This window comes from Gymnoscopelus braueri, assembly GCF_963280865.1.
Source record: "Gymnoscopelus braueri genome assembly, chromosome: 14".
NCBI classification, from domain to species: Eukaryota; Metazoa; Chordata; class Actinopteri; order Myctophiformes; family Myctophidae; genus Gymnoscopelus; species Gymnoscopelus braueri.
Window position 1 is genome coordinate 50,365,126 of NC_137619.1, and position 17,140 is coordinate 50,382,265.

The window sequence follows — 17,140 nt, forward strand, 5'->3', positions numbered from 1 at the left end:
ATAATGAAAAAGATACCCATTTGTTAATTGTTCAACACTTTATGACACATGGAATTGATGCTATAAAAGTATGCGGTCTGGAATACAATGACCGCTGGACAATTGGACAGAGAAGATTCCATGAAAAACAATGGATTGCAAGACTTAGCACAAAATATCCAGGGGGTTTAAACTTTTAAACTGCCCAACAGAACTGAAACTCTTCACATATTCTCACTAACCTAAACAATGGAGTTGATCACCTACATCAACCACAGAGTTGAGTGGGAGATCTCATTGTTGAGTTAATGAGAATATTAATGAAGACACATCAATACCAAGAGCCATCAGCAATTGGACCATCAACAGGGAGCTAATTGTCTTCTAAAATGGAGGTGTGAACATCAGAACTGTTGATATGCTAACTGGGTTCCAAGCCTGTAACCTTTTAGCATCTATCCCTTAGTTATAAAATATAGTGTAAACTATAAGAAATAGTGGAAATAGTTTTAATCCGAGGGTATGCGGTTACCCTAACTCAGAGATTAGACGCCTCTGCCCTGCACAGTCAAATAGAAATCACAAAGCCTTAAATAACAGAAATTGTCTATGTAAGTTTAATTAATTGCAAAACATGACACCCCTTACTCAAAACAGATGCGAATGCATTCTTCTCTTTATAGGGCCTACACAGGTAATACCACAAACTACCTGTGAGACCTCTATGAATTGAACCTCACAGTCAGCAGTCAGTCAGTCAGTCAGTCAGTCAGTCAGTCAGTCAGCCAGCCAGCCTGCTGGGATGATATAGAGGAAAAACTTGCAAATGTGTGAGATTACATAAGGTTTGTATAAACACTGCAATAGATATGTGTTGTAGACGGTGGCACGGGTCAAAAACTGTGATGCAATTTAAACTTTTAAACTGCCCAACAGAACTGAAACCCTTCACAAATTCTCACTAAACTAAACAATGGAGTTGATCACCTACATCAAACCACATAGTTGAGTGGGAGATCTCATTGTTGAGTTAGTGAGAATATTAATGAAGACACATTGATACCAAGAGCCATCAGCAATTGGGCCATCAACAGGGAGCTCATTGTCTTCCAAAATGGAGGTGTGAACAGCAGAACTGTAGATATGCTAACTGGATTCCAAGCTTGCAACCTTTTAGCACCTATCCCTTAGTTATAAAATATAATGTAAACACATCTTTAACTGGAATTAAGAAAGAGTGGAAATAATTTTAAATCCGAGGGTCTGCGGTTACCATGACTCAGAGAATTGACGCCTCTGCCCTGCACAGTCAAACAGAAATCACAAACCTTTAAAACAGAAATAGTCTATGTAAGTTTAATTACACAATCAGTGGGGCAAACACAGTCCCCACCAATATTATTTACGATTCTGTGCTTATCGGTACATAACTCGGACGGCGCTGAGTCGACTAGCAGACCATCGGCCGGTCGCCGCGGGCACTCGCGCCTGGAGGCGCTCGGGCGCGACTCCTCGGCCTCAAGGTCTGCTGAGTCGGCGCGCCTCTGTCATGGTCAAACTTTATTTTAAATGGAACTCACAAAGCCTTAATAACATAAATAGTTTATGTAAGTTTAATTAATTGCAAAACATGACATATTCAAAACAGATGGCGAATGCACCTTCTCTTTATAGGGCCTACACAGATAGTACCACAAACTACCTGTGAGGCCTCTTTGAATTGAATCTCATAGTCAGCAGTCAGTCAAGCTAGTACCTCTGATTTTGTGAGGGGAGTCATCTAAAGCAAACTTTAGTTATGCACATTTGCAAGCATGGAGGTATATTCATGCTTGCAAAATGTTTATAACATTTCCTAAAAACCTAACCATGTTTATACATATATATAAACAAAGATTCAACACAAAGAATAGACCATACATATGGAACAGAGAAACATGCCTGAACATGAACAGGCCTAAAACAGGCACATGAGTCATCAAAGGGCCCCAGCAGGATGGGCCATCAACAGCACCAACCAATGAGGACAGTGGCCACAGAGAAGCCACTCCCACAACAGAAACACATAAATACAGGAAAGAAGACACAGGAAGTCATTCTCACCCGGAGAATCGCATCTGATGAAGTACAATAAACAGTACGAAAACGTTTATGCATTTGAGAATGAACCGACGGACCCATGGACAAGGACAGGCCTGGCGGGAAAGAGCCAGACCAGATGGAGAAACCAGGAACAACCACAATCCCAGGAGGGATATGGAACCAAACCAGGTAAGCCAGGTAGGTAGGCACAGACAAACCTACATACACACACCACATGGAGAGAGAAACAATGATTTTCACAAATCAATTAGAGGGATAAACAACTTGATTGTTGCACTACACCATTCACAGAATGTAAACATAGACAAATACCCAGAGAGTATTGCTAGAAAAGAACAAGAACTGATGGATTTTATAAAACCAGCAAAACCAACAGAGAGAACCTTACTGCTACTACAAGGAAGTGCAAAGAATTGGTCTTACACCACTTTGTTAATATTAATAGAACACTTTAACACATTGATTGAAAACACAAAAAAGGACCTATCCCAGTGCTTAACACGGGAATACGACAGGGCCTTCTCCATTGCCACTAAATGGGCAAGAAAAAATCTAGGAAGGCGCCTAACAGAGAAGACACTGGGCTTAGCCCGTACAGCAGTAACAGAATTATATAGCACAAAAGCACACACCACAACACACCCCACACCACAGGTCCCCCGTCCTCCCCCATCCCCGTCCTCCCCTCCTTCCTTTCCCTCTACAGGCAACCCAGGCACGGTAGAAACAAGAGAAGACCCAACTGGAGGAATGGGGACCGTAGCAGCAACAACACAGGGCCCAGTAGAACTAACACAGGAAGAGTTCCCAGACCTGCCTACAACAAGCAGCAGAACACCCGAGGAGCCATGGGCAGAGATTGGACCGAATGGAAACCAAAGGAAACAGAAGGTCACTAACAGAACAGAACAGAACCCAAGAAACACACCCAAACCACAGAGGGATAATCCCACCAGGGGGCAAACTACACCACCCAGAGACACACCCCAGAGGACAACCCAGGAGAGGAAGAACAGTGAAGGGAACCAGACAATACCAGAGGGACCTACCGAAGACACTAATACACAGAGGGAGACCCCAGCACGAGAAGAAACCAACGAGACAGAACCAAGAAAACCACGCCACTGGAGAGGCTTAAATAAGGAAAACAAACACAAATGGAGATTAGTACCAAACCGAGACATCATCATAATTGGAGACTCCAACCTGTCTCGGATCCCGACAATCACAGATGACAGAGTCCAGATAGAATCCTACTCTGGAATGAACCTGGAATGGGCCGAAACAGTCCTGAGCAAGGCTGAGAAAAATGAGACGGCCACACACCTCATCATCTCGGTGGGAATTAACAACAAGAACCAAAGAACTAGAAAAACAAGCCACACAGCCTTGAAGAAACTCCGCACAACAGCCAAAAAACAATTCCCCTGCGCAGACAGACGCATAGCACTAATCAACTACTCAGAAAGCCTAGGAACTGACCCGAAGAATATTCTGATAAGCCTAAATGAAGAAATAAAGAAAGAGCCCCACCTCCCAAAATTGCCCGCAACCCACTTCAAAACAGGATCAGACAACGTCCACTGGGAAGAAGACACAGCCAAACTGATGCTACAGCACTGGCTCAACTCTTTAAACTAATACGGCCCGACAGCTCAAACCGGCAGGGCCTTATGGAGTCGGATATAATTAATCTGTCTCATTTTTTCCGACCAAACGAACACCAGAAAACACTTTTGGAAAAAGGTTTGTCATTCGTCCCCACCCTGGACATCTACAAACAACAATCACAAAGCTTGAGAATAGATGTGTCAAAATACCATCGCAGACTCAAATTAGCTACACATTTTGGAGTTGGAAACAACACGGAAATTCCGCGCTTCCACCTTCCATCATACTGGGAACCAGACGAGGACAAAATACCGGACAACCTAAAACAATTGATCCAGATGGACAGAGCCACAGTACAAAATGTACCAGGACACCTGAGAGAAAAAAATAACATCACAACAGATCAGGTGAGAGCTCTAAGATCATTAGCTAACAACCAGGACATTGTGATTAAGCCTGCAGACAAAGGGAGCCGTATAGTCATTTTGGACAGACAACAATATGTTTTTGAGGGTTTAAGACAGTTGAATAACTCAAATCACTATGTGGAGTTGGAGGCACCCATTTTTAAACAAACAGCAATAGAAGTTGGGGGTGTCATCACCGAATTAAGAAAGAAAAAATTTATAGATCAGAAACAAGAGAAGTACCTACGGGGCGAAAATTCCCCAAGAGCTAGAATTCTCTACCTTTTACCCAAAATCCACAAGGACCCTAGTACATGGACTATTCCTTATGAAATTCCACCTGGTCGCCCAATTGTTTCGGATTGTAACTCAGAAACATATGCCACAGCAGAATTTATTGAATTCTACTTAAACCCACTATCTGTAAAACATCCAAGCTACATTAAGGATACATATGACTTTATTGATAAAATAAAAAACATCACAGTGCCTCCCCAGATAGCAAAATATGGTTATTCAACGTTGAATTATAGTCGTTAGGGTTGATTTTTGGTTACGATTGAAGACTGATGGTTTTTCAACATTGAATCACTGTTGTATTGCAGTGCAAAATTCAATGATTGAAATGCCAACATTGAATCAGCGTTGAATCTATGGTGCAAATTCAATGATTGAAATGCCAACATTGAATCAGCATTGAATCTATGCTGTTTGCCTTTTTCTTTTCTTTTTTCTTGATGGGGGGAGGGGGGGAGGCACACCCCTCCTCACACCCCCCCTCCCCCCATTTAATGATTGAAATGACAACATTGATTCAACGTTTTATCCATGCAGTTTGCCGTTTTCTTTTCTTTTTTTCTTGTTGGGGGGAGGGGGGGCAACCCCCTCCTCCCCCTCCCCCCTCCTCCCATTTAATTATTGAAATACCAACATTGATTCAATGTTGAATCTATGACATTTGCCTTATTCTTTTTTTGACGGGTGAGGGAGGGGGGATGCCTTCGCCTCCCCTCCCCTCCTCCCCCTACCTTCGCTAACCCTAACCTTAGCTGCCCTTGGGTTAGGGTTAGCCTTCTGGAGCCCATGGAGTGAATCCGAAATCAGATTCTCGATCAGTGCGTGTCCGATTCGCCCAATATAAGTTTCCTTCCACACAGACCTACGGTTTACAACCTAGGCTCTTAATTGCCTAGTGCAGCGATTCTCAAACTATGGGTCGCAACCCAAAGTGGAAGGAAAAAAAGACGATGTCCTTCACTCGGATTTTACACCAGGCAGTCGTTTGTGTATTTGTCCTGTCTCGCGCATCAACTGAGGCCGATAGGCTGTGCTTCAATACACATCATGCATGTATAATTTGGGGGGGCTGCGTCCACGACCAACGTGAAACCTCTCTCTCTCTCTCTCTCTCACACACCCCGACACCACACACACACACCCCGACACGACACTGACACTGCACACAATGCACACAGCGTAGCAACAACACAGGAGGACACAGATGATTTAGCTGAGCTCTTCAAAACGATTTACTTAGTCCGTAAGCGAGAGGGTACAAAATACAAGAACCGCGGATCCATGTGGTTTCATCTGTAGCCCTCGCACGGAGTTTAACTTAGACTGCGTCGTAACGTTACCGTCAGACAACAATTACAGACAACCAGAGACCACCAGTAGCCTACTACCAACAGCTGCACCGCTATGTCGGATAAAGAAATGATGTGGTTCTAGCGAGATATTTTGGGGGCGGTTTGCTGGGGTCGCCAAAAGATTTCCCTTATTATATGGGGTCGTGGTATGAAAAAGTTTGAGAACCCCTGGCCTAGTGTTACCGCTTCACTTCAACGTGCTTTAACTTGATAATGTATTACGGGCCCATCTTTTGATATGTTGTAGAGCTTGTCCATGCGAACACGTGGATATGTGTCTAATTTCTTTGACACTTTTATGGCGAAGATCTCCACTTTCACTATGGTCCTAAGAATCTAAAACCCTAAGACCATTTTGAGTGGTCTTAGGGTTGAATGGTCTTGTAGTGTCTTACATGGACGTGTTTCCCAGAGGAAAGCATAAGAATAAGATTCAACTTCCCTAGGCTCTAGGCCTACTAGGCCTAGGGAACCAGCTTAAAGTTGGGGTGCCTGCGACCTTATACAGGGATTTTCGAAGCGCCTTTAACACCATACAGCCCCCCCCCCCCCTCCTTCCCCTTCTGAAAGACAAACTGAACAGCATGCATGTTGGCCCACACCTTGTGTCCTGGATCATGGACTACCTCACTGACAGACCACCATACGTCAGGTTGAGGGACTTTACATCTGACACTGTGACCTGCAGCACAAGAGTCCCCCAGGGGACTGTGCTGGCCTCCCTTCTCTTCACCCTTTACACGGCAGAGCTCAGACACTGCACAGAGATGTGCCACCTGCAGACATTCTCAGTAATGTAAAGTATACATAATAATAGTAATAATAATATTAATAATAATAATAAAAAAATAATAATAATACATTTTATTTATAGCACACTTTACATTTTTGGAAATCAGGTTAAAAAACAACAGGTTAAAAAACAAAAGGCACAAAAATGTTAAATGTTTTTACATGATGTGAACATCATCATTAATATCAGTTATTATTATCATTATTAATTTTATCCTTCAACTTCAGCCGATCTACAAGCTCACAACTTGCAGATCGGCTGTTTGCCTCTTTCTTATATTATTTGAGAATTTGGCCAATGTTTGACAATTTTTTTTTTGTATAGTTTGTTGATTACTCTTGATGCAGCAATGGTCTTTTTATTTGCTATATTTTTACTTTTTCATTTATTAAAAAGGTTACTTAAATTGTCCCTTCACTGTCATCTGGGGACCCCCCCCCCCCCCCCCAGAAAAAAAAATCATGTGGGGACCCCTGGCTGGTCCCGATCCACAGGTTGAGTACCACTGACCCAAAATTGCGTCAACATTACAAAGGGGTTAGGCGGAGGCGGAGCTTATCCGTTTTGAACACACACTCAGACGGACCGGGGAGCTGCAGGAAGTCGAACTAACGGCTCAGGAGGAGCGAACCTTACAGACATGGATGTTTCCATGCTTCTAATCTACTATAACAGGTAAATTGAATTAGTTTATGGAATTAAAATGTTGTCCAACTTGTTAGTTCATGACCGTGGCGTGTATTTGCCCGAGTATAGCCCTGAAACATGACTGTCATATATGATATGATAGTCATGACGAAACTTCAACCTGGTGTTTGCACTTTCAACTTTACGGTCCTTACATCTAAATAAACGTTCATATTTCAAATATAAAGTGCTTAACCCATGGCCACGGATGTTACAATTATATATGGTATCTCAGAAGTACCCGTATTTTCCGTATTGTTTAATAAAAAGCATTTTCATCCGATCGATGGCCATTTCCTCATAGAGTTATAACGTATGTAGAGTGCAATACACTTCCCAACCGATAGGGTCACAGTTAGCATATGGCGAAAAACCTAAGAAAATGGCCACCGATCGGATTAAAATGCTTTTTATTGAACAATACGGAAGATACGTGTACATCTGAGGGTCCGTACATACTTGTAACATTCGTGGCCATGAGGTCAGCACTTTATATTTGGAATCTGAACGTTTATGTGGATGTACGGGCTATAAATGGAGAAAGTGCAAACACTAGTTTGCAGTTTATCCATGACGCTCGTGATCCATGGCTAGGCCTGACTCGCAAATTTTGAAACTAGTCGTTGGTAGAAACATATTTAAACACGATTAAAATATAATTGTATCCAAGTGATGTTTATAATTAGTAAATCAATAAGTCTGATTAAGTACTTTAGCCCTATTTTATACTTTTGTCGTACAACAGCGTTGCTTAAAAAAATCGCCAATCTACAAGCTCACAACCTGTTGATTTTACTATTTTTATTAAGAAGAAAACCCCGACTGGATCTGTGGATCCGGATCTTCAAATAGTAAAATCAGCAGGAAGTTGACATTTTTATTCAAAAAATAAACAGTACTGGGTTTGGTTATGTTCTATATTGTCTGAATTAGCTTTGATTGTGTTTGTTTATGTGCTAAAATAGTGACTTTGAGAGCTGTTTCAGCGTACAATGTAAGTCAATGAGGAGCATATTTTGAATGATCAATTTCTAATCAATGGAGCAATTATTTTTGATTTCTTGTCCTCCTTTGGAGTTACATCATGGCAAGGTAAATACACAACACAAACCTCTACCAAAGTGGTCTTGCCCTTTTAAGCACTATCGCTTTAAACATGGAAGCCATGCCAGAACCACGCAATTTAAAAAACATAATTTACCATTATAAATCCTAACCAAACAGTAAAGAAATACCACATCACACTGGGCAGAAAAAAGTGTTACACTGGCATTCACCTCATTAGAGCTATTTGGATGCAGTAACCTATGTTAAACCTATGTTAAATCTGTGCTCCTTCTCCAGGTGTTTTTGGGTCTTCCTCTGCTCCGTTTGCCTGGTGCGTTCCATGTTAATGTTTAATTATTGCTGTTTTGTTTCTCCTGAATGTGTGACTAATCCTGCTCCACTTTCTCCTTATCAGCTGTACCTCCACTGTTAAGTTTCTAAGATACAAAGTCATCCCTCCATAGACTGCCCTATTCATGATAATTAAAACTTGTATCTGATTGCATTTAATGGCATTCTCCCACTATGCTTTCAAAAACTAAATGATAAAACAAATGTCATTTATCTATAGACACAGGTATCTGTACACCTTCACTTGTCTTTATGAGGGGATCTACTAATATTTCCTATAACTAATTAATTAAAGTCTAACACATCAATCTTCTTCTTCTTGCGTATGTCATCAGATCCTCAGCTCCGTTGCAGCAAGCCAGTCCAGCGTCTCGTCATCCAGGTTCATCAGGCCTAGGTCGCCATGTGGTGGGCGGTGTTTCGGGCAGCTGGTCATGATGTGTTCCACAGTCTTTAGGGGGTCTCCAGGTTCACAGTGGGCACTGTCCGAGAGGCCCCACTGTTGCATTGCTTCACCGAAGCGTCCCACGCTTGTCCTCAGGCGGTTGAGGGTTGTCCACTGCTTACGGGGCAGGTGCTGGCCAGGGACATCTGTGGGATCCTCGATGTAGTTGTGAAGCCTAGATGGTTCTGCTGCTTTCCACTGTTCCCTCCACCTTGCCTTGCTAGTCTGCAGTCTAACACATCAATGTTAGACTGTTTCTCTTCAAACAACATCAACACTTCACTGATACTCTTGGTAAATAAGTTTGCTATACTATTTGAAAATGGTGCCAACATGACAACTGTTTAGTTCAGGACATGGCTATGTTTAACAATGTGATACACTATCTGGTCATAATAGATCTTGGGATAACAACTCTACTTTCAAGCAGACAGAATGTTTACAGCTGTCTAGATGTACTTAAATCATTAATTGATCTGTTAATTATTTATGCGTGTACAGTATTTACAGTCTGTTTTTTCTATTGAATATAGTCATTCCAGAATTTTACTTCCCCTTAGTGGGTGTGTATTGTGTTTTCTACCATATAAAAAGGCGACATTTGACATGTAATTGTGGTTGTGGTTGTTAGGACACCGATGACCTTCCAGACATGTCCCACCTCTCCATTGGGATCCTGACCGTGGTTCCTGAAGACAGCCCGGCTTCTCCTCACTCACTGCACTTGGACTCTTCACTATCATGCATCGTCTTGGAAGGTACAACAGTGATGACCTTCAAAGTCTCCCACATGCCATCTGCCTACTGTTTGGACTGATTTACGCACTGAATTTGGAGTACCCCAAATCAATGAAGAACACCTTTGATTTTATTCAAAGAGTTCTTCTCTCACTTGGACATAAATCCCTAAAACCCAAAATACAATCTCTCAAAAACTGATGGAGTTAGTGATTGTTAAGATTAGAATAACCACTGGATTAATGCAGGCACTTTGATTGTTTAGCTTTGAATAACCATCAATTTAATGCAGACACTTTAATTTTGATTGTTACGGTTATAATAACCATTGATTTATTGCACTCATTTAGATTTTTGTATTGCTAAGGTTATAATTGAATATAAATTGAATTTATTTGTGACTTGTATTACATTCCACATTACTTTTGATTGGTCTATCTAAAATCCACAATGCATTGCATAAAGGCATAGCTATTTTTTAAAGATCTTTGACAGACTACAAACTAAGGTTACTTTTCTATGTCTCTGCAACCTTGTGATACCTTCTACCCCGATTTACAGCCATACCCTCCAGCCTCTTCTACACAGGCCTGCCGACCTGTTGATGAGGTATGTTTTCTTTAGATTTAACCCATGTAGACCTACAAGCTCTTAGCACAGCACTCGGTGCTGCGCTATGAGCTTGTATAGTAGCCTATAGTTTTGATGATTTTTGACCAAGTACAATTAAGGGCCTTTTGTCTTTTCTGCACAGCCGTATGCAGCTACATATATGGACTTGGATCAGTGGAACCAAGAAACACCCAGTGTACTGCAACCTCCATCTCCGTCCAGTGATGCTCCAGTAGAAGGTGTGGTTCCTCAGCTAAGTGTCAGCAGACTTGGCACTGTTGTCCTTCAAATTCAGGATTCATAGATGAGTTTTGCTTTTTTTTAAAAAACTTTTCTTTACAGTTTTTGACGTGCTTTCAATCTTTCTAGGTCAACCAAATCCATCTGACCAGAGCATACCAGAGGGTCAAGGGTGGCAGCCTTGCGACTCTTGTCGGTCTGAGGTGGAGAAGCTCCAGCTCCAGTTGAGGAGGATAACCACTGTGCTCTCCAGTATCAGTACGTTTTATTGCCTGTAATGTTGCAGTTTTCAGTTGTCTGCTAATTTCTTTGTCTCACTTGAAACTTTACTTTATCCTGTACCTCTTTTGTGAGTTCTCTGACATGACTGGAAAACATTGGTATCCCAAAATAAAACTGTTTTCTGTTTACTGAAGAGCTGGGGAGATCGAGCCCTGCTACTGAACAAATACTCATCAATGACTGCTATCAGAATATACTGTAGAGCTTTGTAGAACAGTACTCAATCTTATTGTTTTACAAATACACTCAGTAGACTCAGATTTTTTTGTCTTTGTTCTAGGCTCTGAGAAACTAGACGCACTGAAGGGCTTTATCACCCTGGTCGGTGACCTAGAGTCTGGAGTGTCCAGTCTCGGGCAGCAGGAGCTATATCCAGGTATGGATGTATACGTTTGCCATACATTTCACACTGAACCTGACGTTCTTGGTAGCGAGTGATCCGTGTTGTGAGCTGCAACTAGATAGTGAAGTTTTCAGAAGGTCACAGTTGTCTGTTTTCATGGTGCACTGAGCGCAGAAAGGGGTCAATGTAGCTGATGTCTTAAAATGCAGTTTGTTAATTGCTCGCTCTCTATTCACAGGCTGTGGACAGATGATTTCATCTGTGCAGCTGGCAGCCATACACCAGCGTGCCAGGAAGGACTGCAAGAGGCTATTCCACGCCTTGTTCGAGGTGTTCTTCACCCATGAGGAGTGCCGCAATGCCGTCGTATACGGAAAGCATGGTGTCATCCCAGAGGGGAAGAACAAACTGGATGAGGCGAAGAGGCACTGTTCAGTAAGTATTTGTCACACCACTAGTTCCTCAGAGTAGTGTTATAGATGGCCAGTCAGTGGAGTTGGTAACCACTTATAGACAGACATGCAAAAGTTTCAGCTACAGTCACCTTTTTGAACTCAAATAGGGCAATTGTGTGACACCTGACCCGAAAGAAAACAACATGTTGTCACCTTTTTCACCTCGGGCTGTTTGCATGCCTGTGTATACCACCTGTATACCACCCATAGACCACCTATAGACCACCTGTATACCACCTGTATACCACCTATAGTCCACCTGTATACCACCTATAGACCACCCGTATACCACCCATAGACCACCTAGAGACCACCTAGAGTCCACCTAGAGACCACCTAGAGTCCACCTGTATACCACCCGTATACCACCTGTATACCACCTAGAGACCACCCATAGACCACCTAGAGACCACCTGTATACCACCCATAGACCACCCGTATACCACCCGTATACCACCTGTAGACCACCTAGAGACCACCTAGAGACCACCTAGAGTCCACCTATAGACCACCTGTATACCACCCGTATACCACCTGTATACCACCTAGAGAACACCCATAGACCACCTAGAGACCACCTGTATACCACCTATAGACCACCTGTATACCACCTAGAGACCACCTGTATACCACCTGTATACCACCTGTATACCACCTATAGACCACCTGTATACCAACTATAGACCACCCGTATACCGCCTATAGTCCACCTGTATACCACCTATAGACCACCCGTATACCACCCATAGACCACCTCGAGACCACCTAGAGACCACCTATAGTCCACCCGTATACCACCTAGAGACCACCTATAGTCCACCCGTATACCACCTAGAGACCACCTGTATACCACCTAGAGACCACCTATAGTCCACCCGTATACCACCTAGAGACCACCTGTATACCACCTAGAGACCACCTATAGTCCACCTGTATACCACCCATAGACCACCTATAGACCACCTGTATACCACCTATAGACCACCTGTATACCACCCATAGACCACCCATAGACCACCTAGAGACCACCTATAGACCACCCGTATACCACCCGTATACCACCCGTATACCACCTAGAGACCACCTGTAGACCACCTAGAGACCACCTAGAGACCACCTAGAGTCCACCTATAGACCACCTGTATACCACCCGTATACCACCTGTATACCACCTAGAGACCACCCATAGACCACCTAGAGACCACCTGTATACCACCCATAGACCACCCGTATACCACCCGTATACCACCTGTAGACCACCTAGAGACCACCTAGAGTCCACCTAGAGACCACCTAGAGTCCACCTATAGACCACCTGTATACCACCCGTATACCACCTGTATACCACCTAGAGAACACCCATAGACCACCTAGAGACCACCTGTATACCACCTATAGACCACCTGTATACCACCTGGAGACCACCTAGAGACCACCTGTATACCACCTATAGACCACCTGTATACCACCTGTATACCACCTATAGACCACCTGTATACCAACTATAGACCACCCGTATACCGCCTATAGTCCACCTGTATACCACCCGTATACCACCCATAGACCACCTCGAGACCACCTAGAGACCACCTATAGTCCACCCGTATACCACCTAGAGACCACCTATAGTCCACCCGTATACCACCTAGAGACCACCTGTATACCACCTAGAGACCACCTATAGTCCACCTGTATACCACCCATAGACCACCCATAGACCACCCGTATACCACCTATAGACCACCTGTATACCACCTATAGACCACCTGTATACCAACTATAGACCACCCGTATACCGCCTATAGTCCACCTGTATACCACCTATAGACCACCCGTATACCACCCATAGACCACCTCGAGACCACCTAGAGACCACCTATAGTCCACCCGTATACCACCTAGAGACCACCTATAGTCCACCCGTATACCACCTAGAGACCACCTGTATACCACCTAGAGTCCACCTAGAGACCACCTAGAGTCCACCTGTATACCACCCGTATACCACCTGTATACCACCCATAGACCACCTAGAGACCACCCATAGACCACCCGTAGACCACCCGTATACCACCTAGAGACCACCCATAGACCACCCATAGACCACCCATATACCACCCATATACCACCCATAGACCACCTAGAGACCACCCATAGACCACCCATAGACCACCCGTATACCACCCGTATACCACCCATAGACCACCCGTATACCACCCAGAGACCACCTAGAGACCACCTAGAGACCACCTGTATACCACCTGTATACCACCCATACACCACCCATAGACCACCCATAGACCACCCATAGACCACCTATAGTCCACCTGTAGACCACCTGTAGACCACCTGTATACCACCTGTATACCACCTGTATACCACCTATAGACCACCCGTATACCACCTAGAGACCACCTAGAGACCACCTAGAGACCACCTGTAGACCACCTATAGACCACCTGTATACCACCTAGAGACCACCTAGAGACCACCTATAGTCCACCTGTATGCCACCCGTATACCACCCATAGACCACCTATAGACCACCTGTATACCACCTAGAGACCACCTATAGACCACCTGTATACCACCTGTATACCACCCGTATACCACCCATAGACCACCTATAGTCCACCTGTATACAGACATGCAAAAGTGTCACTTTTCAGCTACAGTCACCTTTTTGAACTCAAATAGGGCAATTGTGTGACACCTGACCCGAAAGAAAACAACATGTTGTCACCTTTTTCACCTCGGGCTGTTTGCATGCCTGTATAGATATATATCTTGGGGTATCTTGTGACAATGTATACACATGTCTGTCTTACTGTGTTGTGTTTTTAGGGCTTTTATTTCGGGGGACGGGCGTGCTATAACAATTAAACTTAAAAATATGATACATTCGGAATAAATAGCCTCCAAGTAAAATTTGCAGAGAGCAAGGAGGCTGCCAAGGGCCCCTCCCCTCCCCTCATAACCAGTTGATCAGCTGTAAACTCTGTCTACACAGACTGTGGCAGGCACAGGGCTCCAGAGTGCGACCTGCCTATTGTGCTGTATGTGCGAGTTAAATCTGATTTCGAACCACCTCTGGAGGTGGTTTCAAATCAGATTTCAACTCAGATTTCAACTCGGATGTGTGCATTTAGACTGATTTAACCAGAATCTCCTGTTGACTAGTTGAGCACAATTTCCTAAATTAATATTTAAAAAAAGTTTAGGTTGGAGTCAGGTGCTGGTGAAAGTGTATGCAATGCTTTAGATGCTCATTTCAAATTCCAGTCCAGTCTTTTAGCCAACCCGCACTGGCTGCTGCAGATTAAGTGTCTTTGTGTTTTATATGTATACAAAATTGAGTGTTTAAATCCCATGTGCTTTCTTGTTATCTTATCTTTCAGCTGCTGCTCAACGATCGGACCGAAAATTAACCCAGTTGAACTATGAAAAGACGGTCAAGTCTTGGCTGCAGTTTGCGCCTGGCCGTCAGGGAGGCATCCCGAGGAATGCTCTGGAGCAGCAGGGACCGGATCTGGATGCAGGTGGCACCTCTGCAGGTTCCCTCCCTCCCTGAAGGGATTAACCCATTACAACCGGGACAGCGTTTTGCGTTTGAACTTCAACCATTTTTTCTTTTCTTTAACCCATCTAGACCGGGACAGCGTTTTGCGTTTGAACTTGGACCTTTTTTTCTTTTCTTTTTATAAAAAACAACTCAAAAAAAATCGTGAAAATGAATATTTTGTCCCCGATTCTGTCTTCTAAATACTTCTTCCAAATCTGTGGTTCTCAAATTTTTCCATGTCAAGGACCCCCAAAATCACATGTATTTGGACGCAGACCCCCACCTAGAAAAATATCTTTCCAGGGACCCCCAGAAACAGATTTCAGTTACAAAAGTTTCCTTTGAAAAATATATATTCAAAGATTTGAACAAATGTTTACGATTTTTCAAAAATAGCAGATCTATCATTTAGAAGACATTCACAGAATCGGGTCAAAATATCCAAATGCTTGCAGACATTTTCACGATTTCTTTCATAAATAGCAGATCTACAATCTTGTATATGTTCTATATTTCATCTGTTAAAGCATAAAAACAATGGTTAAAGCAGTTCAACGCAGGTCTAAATGCCTTGGTTCAATAAATGTGAAGATTCAAATCATATTGTCTGTCTTTATTTTTATATTTTCACATTTTGGGAAATGTAAGGTAATTTTGAACAAGATGTAGCCTTACAGTATATCAGCATACATAATTTAAAATGTACATGCAGATTACCATTAGGTTGTTGGATGATCAGGATCAATATTGATTCCTAATATGATTCAGTATAATCCAATTAATAAATTAAATCAGTGTTCGATTCCTGATGTTGATTCAACATAAAATCAACTAAAATGTGCATGCAGATTACCATTTAGATGATGGTTGAATCAATGTTGATTCCTAATGTTGATTCAACATTAAATCAACTAAAATGTGCATGCAGATTACCATTTAGATGATGGTTGAATCAATATTGAGTCATAACGTTGATTCAACATAAAATCAACTAAAATCAGCATGCAGAATACCATTTAGATGATGGTTGAATCAACGTTGATATAGTGTTAGTTAGTGGTTGAAACCCAACGTTGAATCAAATAATAATGGCGTTGTGATTTCAGTACAGTTTCAACGTTGAGATTGAACGTTGAGTCAACCGTTATGGCCGACTATTTTTCAACGTTGATTCACCCATATTTTGCTATCTGGGTCAGGGGGCCATTTTGTTTTCAATAGATGTTGACAGTTTGTACACCAATATAAACACAGTGGCGGGGCTGAAGGCAATCAGAGATATCTTTATAAAGTACCCTGACAGACAAAGACCAGACGCAGAACTATTGAAACTGCTAGAATTAAATTTGACCAAAAACGATTTCACATTTGATGGGAAAACCTTCCTTCAGATCAGTGGAACAGCCATGGGAAAGAAATTTGCACCATCTTATGCCAACATTTATTTGGCTTTGTGGGAAGAAACCGCACTCAAAAAGTGCAGATTCAAACCCACACATTATTTCAGGTTTCTAGATGACATTTTTGGAGTTTTTGAGCACTCCACAGAGGAATTTGAGCAGTTCATCCAAATCCTAAACACACATCATGCCTCAATAACAGTGAAATATGTCACTAACAAAGAACATATTGACTTCCTGGATGTGACAGTCTTCAAAGGAAAAGACTTCAATACCACCGGCAAACTGGATTTAAGGGTATTTTTTAAGGAGACTGATACACATGCATTGCTCCACAAAACTTCCTTCCACCCAACCCATTGTTTTGCAGGAATAGTCAAGTCACAGCTCCTACGTTTCAAGAGAATCTGCACACAAGCAGCAGATTTTGAAAAAG

At 42.7% G+C, this 17,140-nt stretch overlaps 1 protein-coding gene across 3 annotated transcripts; it reads left to right on the forward strand.

Annotated features, from left to right (window-relative positions):
* Nucleotides 1-7,018: 7,018 nt before the first annotated feature.
* LOC308099898 (uncharacterized protein) lies at nt 7,019-15,896 on the forward strand. Of its 3 annotated transcripts, XM_080448752.1 has the most exons (10): nt 7,019-7,217; nt 8,574-8,607; nt 8,963-9,366; nt 9,704-9,830; nt 10,372-10,419; nt 10,565-10,661; nt 10,792-10,920; nt 11,225-11,320; nt 11,526-11,722; nt 15,141-15,896. In XM_080448752.1, the coding sequence occupies exons 6-10, from the start codon at nt 10,583-10,585 to the stop codon at nt 15,168-15,170; spliced, it is 531 nt and encodes a 176-aa protein (XP_080304878.1). In that variant the 5' UTR covers nt 7,019-7,217; nt 8,574-8,607; nt 8,963-9,366; nt 9,704-9,830; nt 10,372-10,419; nt 10,565-10,582; the 3' UTR covers nt 15,171-15,896. The 3 variants fall into 3 exon arrangements, with proteins under 3 accessions (XP_080304878.1, XP_080304880.1, XP_080304879.1); XM_080448754.1 differs by having other exon boundaries at nt 8,574-9,366; XM_080448753.1 differs by lacking the exon at nt 8,574-8,607.
* The last annotated feature ends 1,244 nt before the right edge of the window (nt 15,897-17,140 follow it).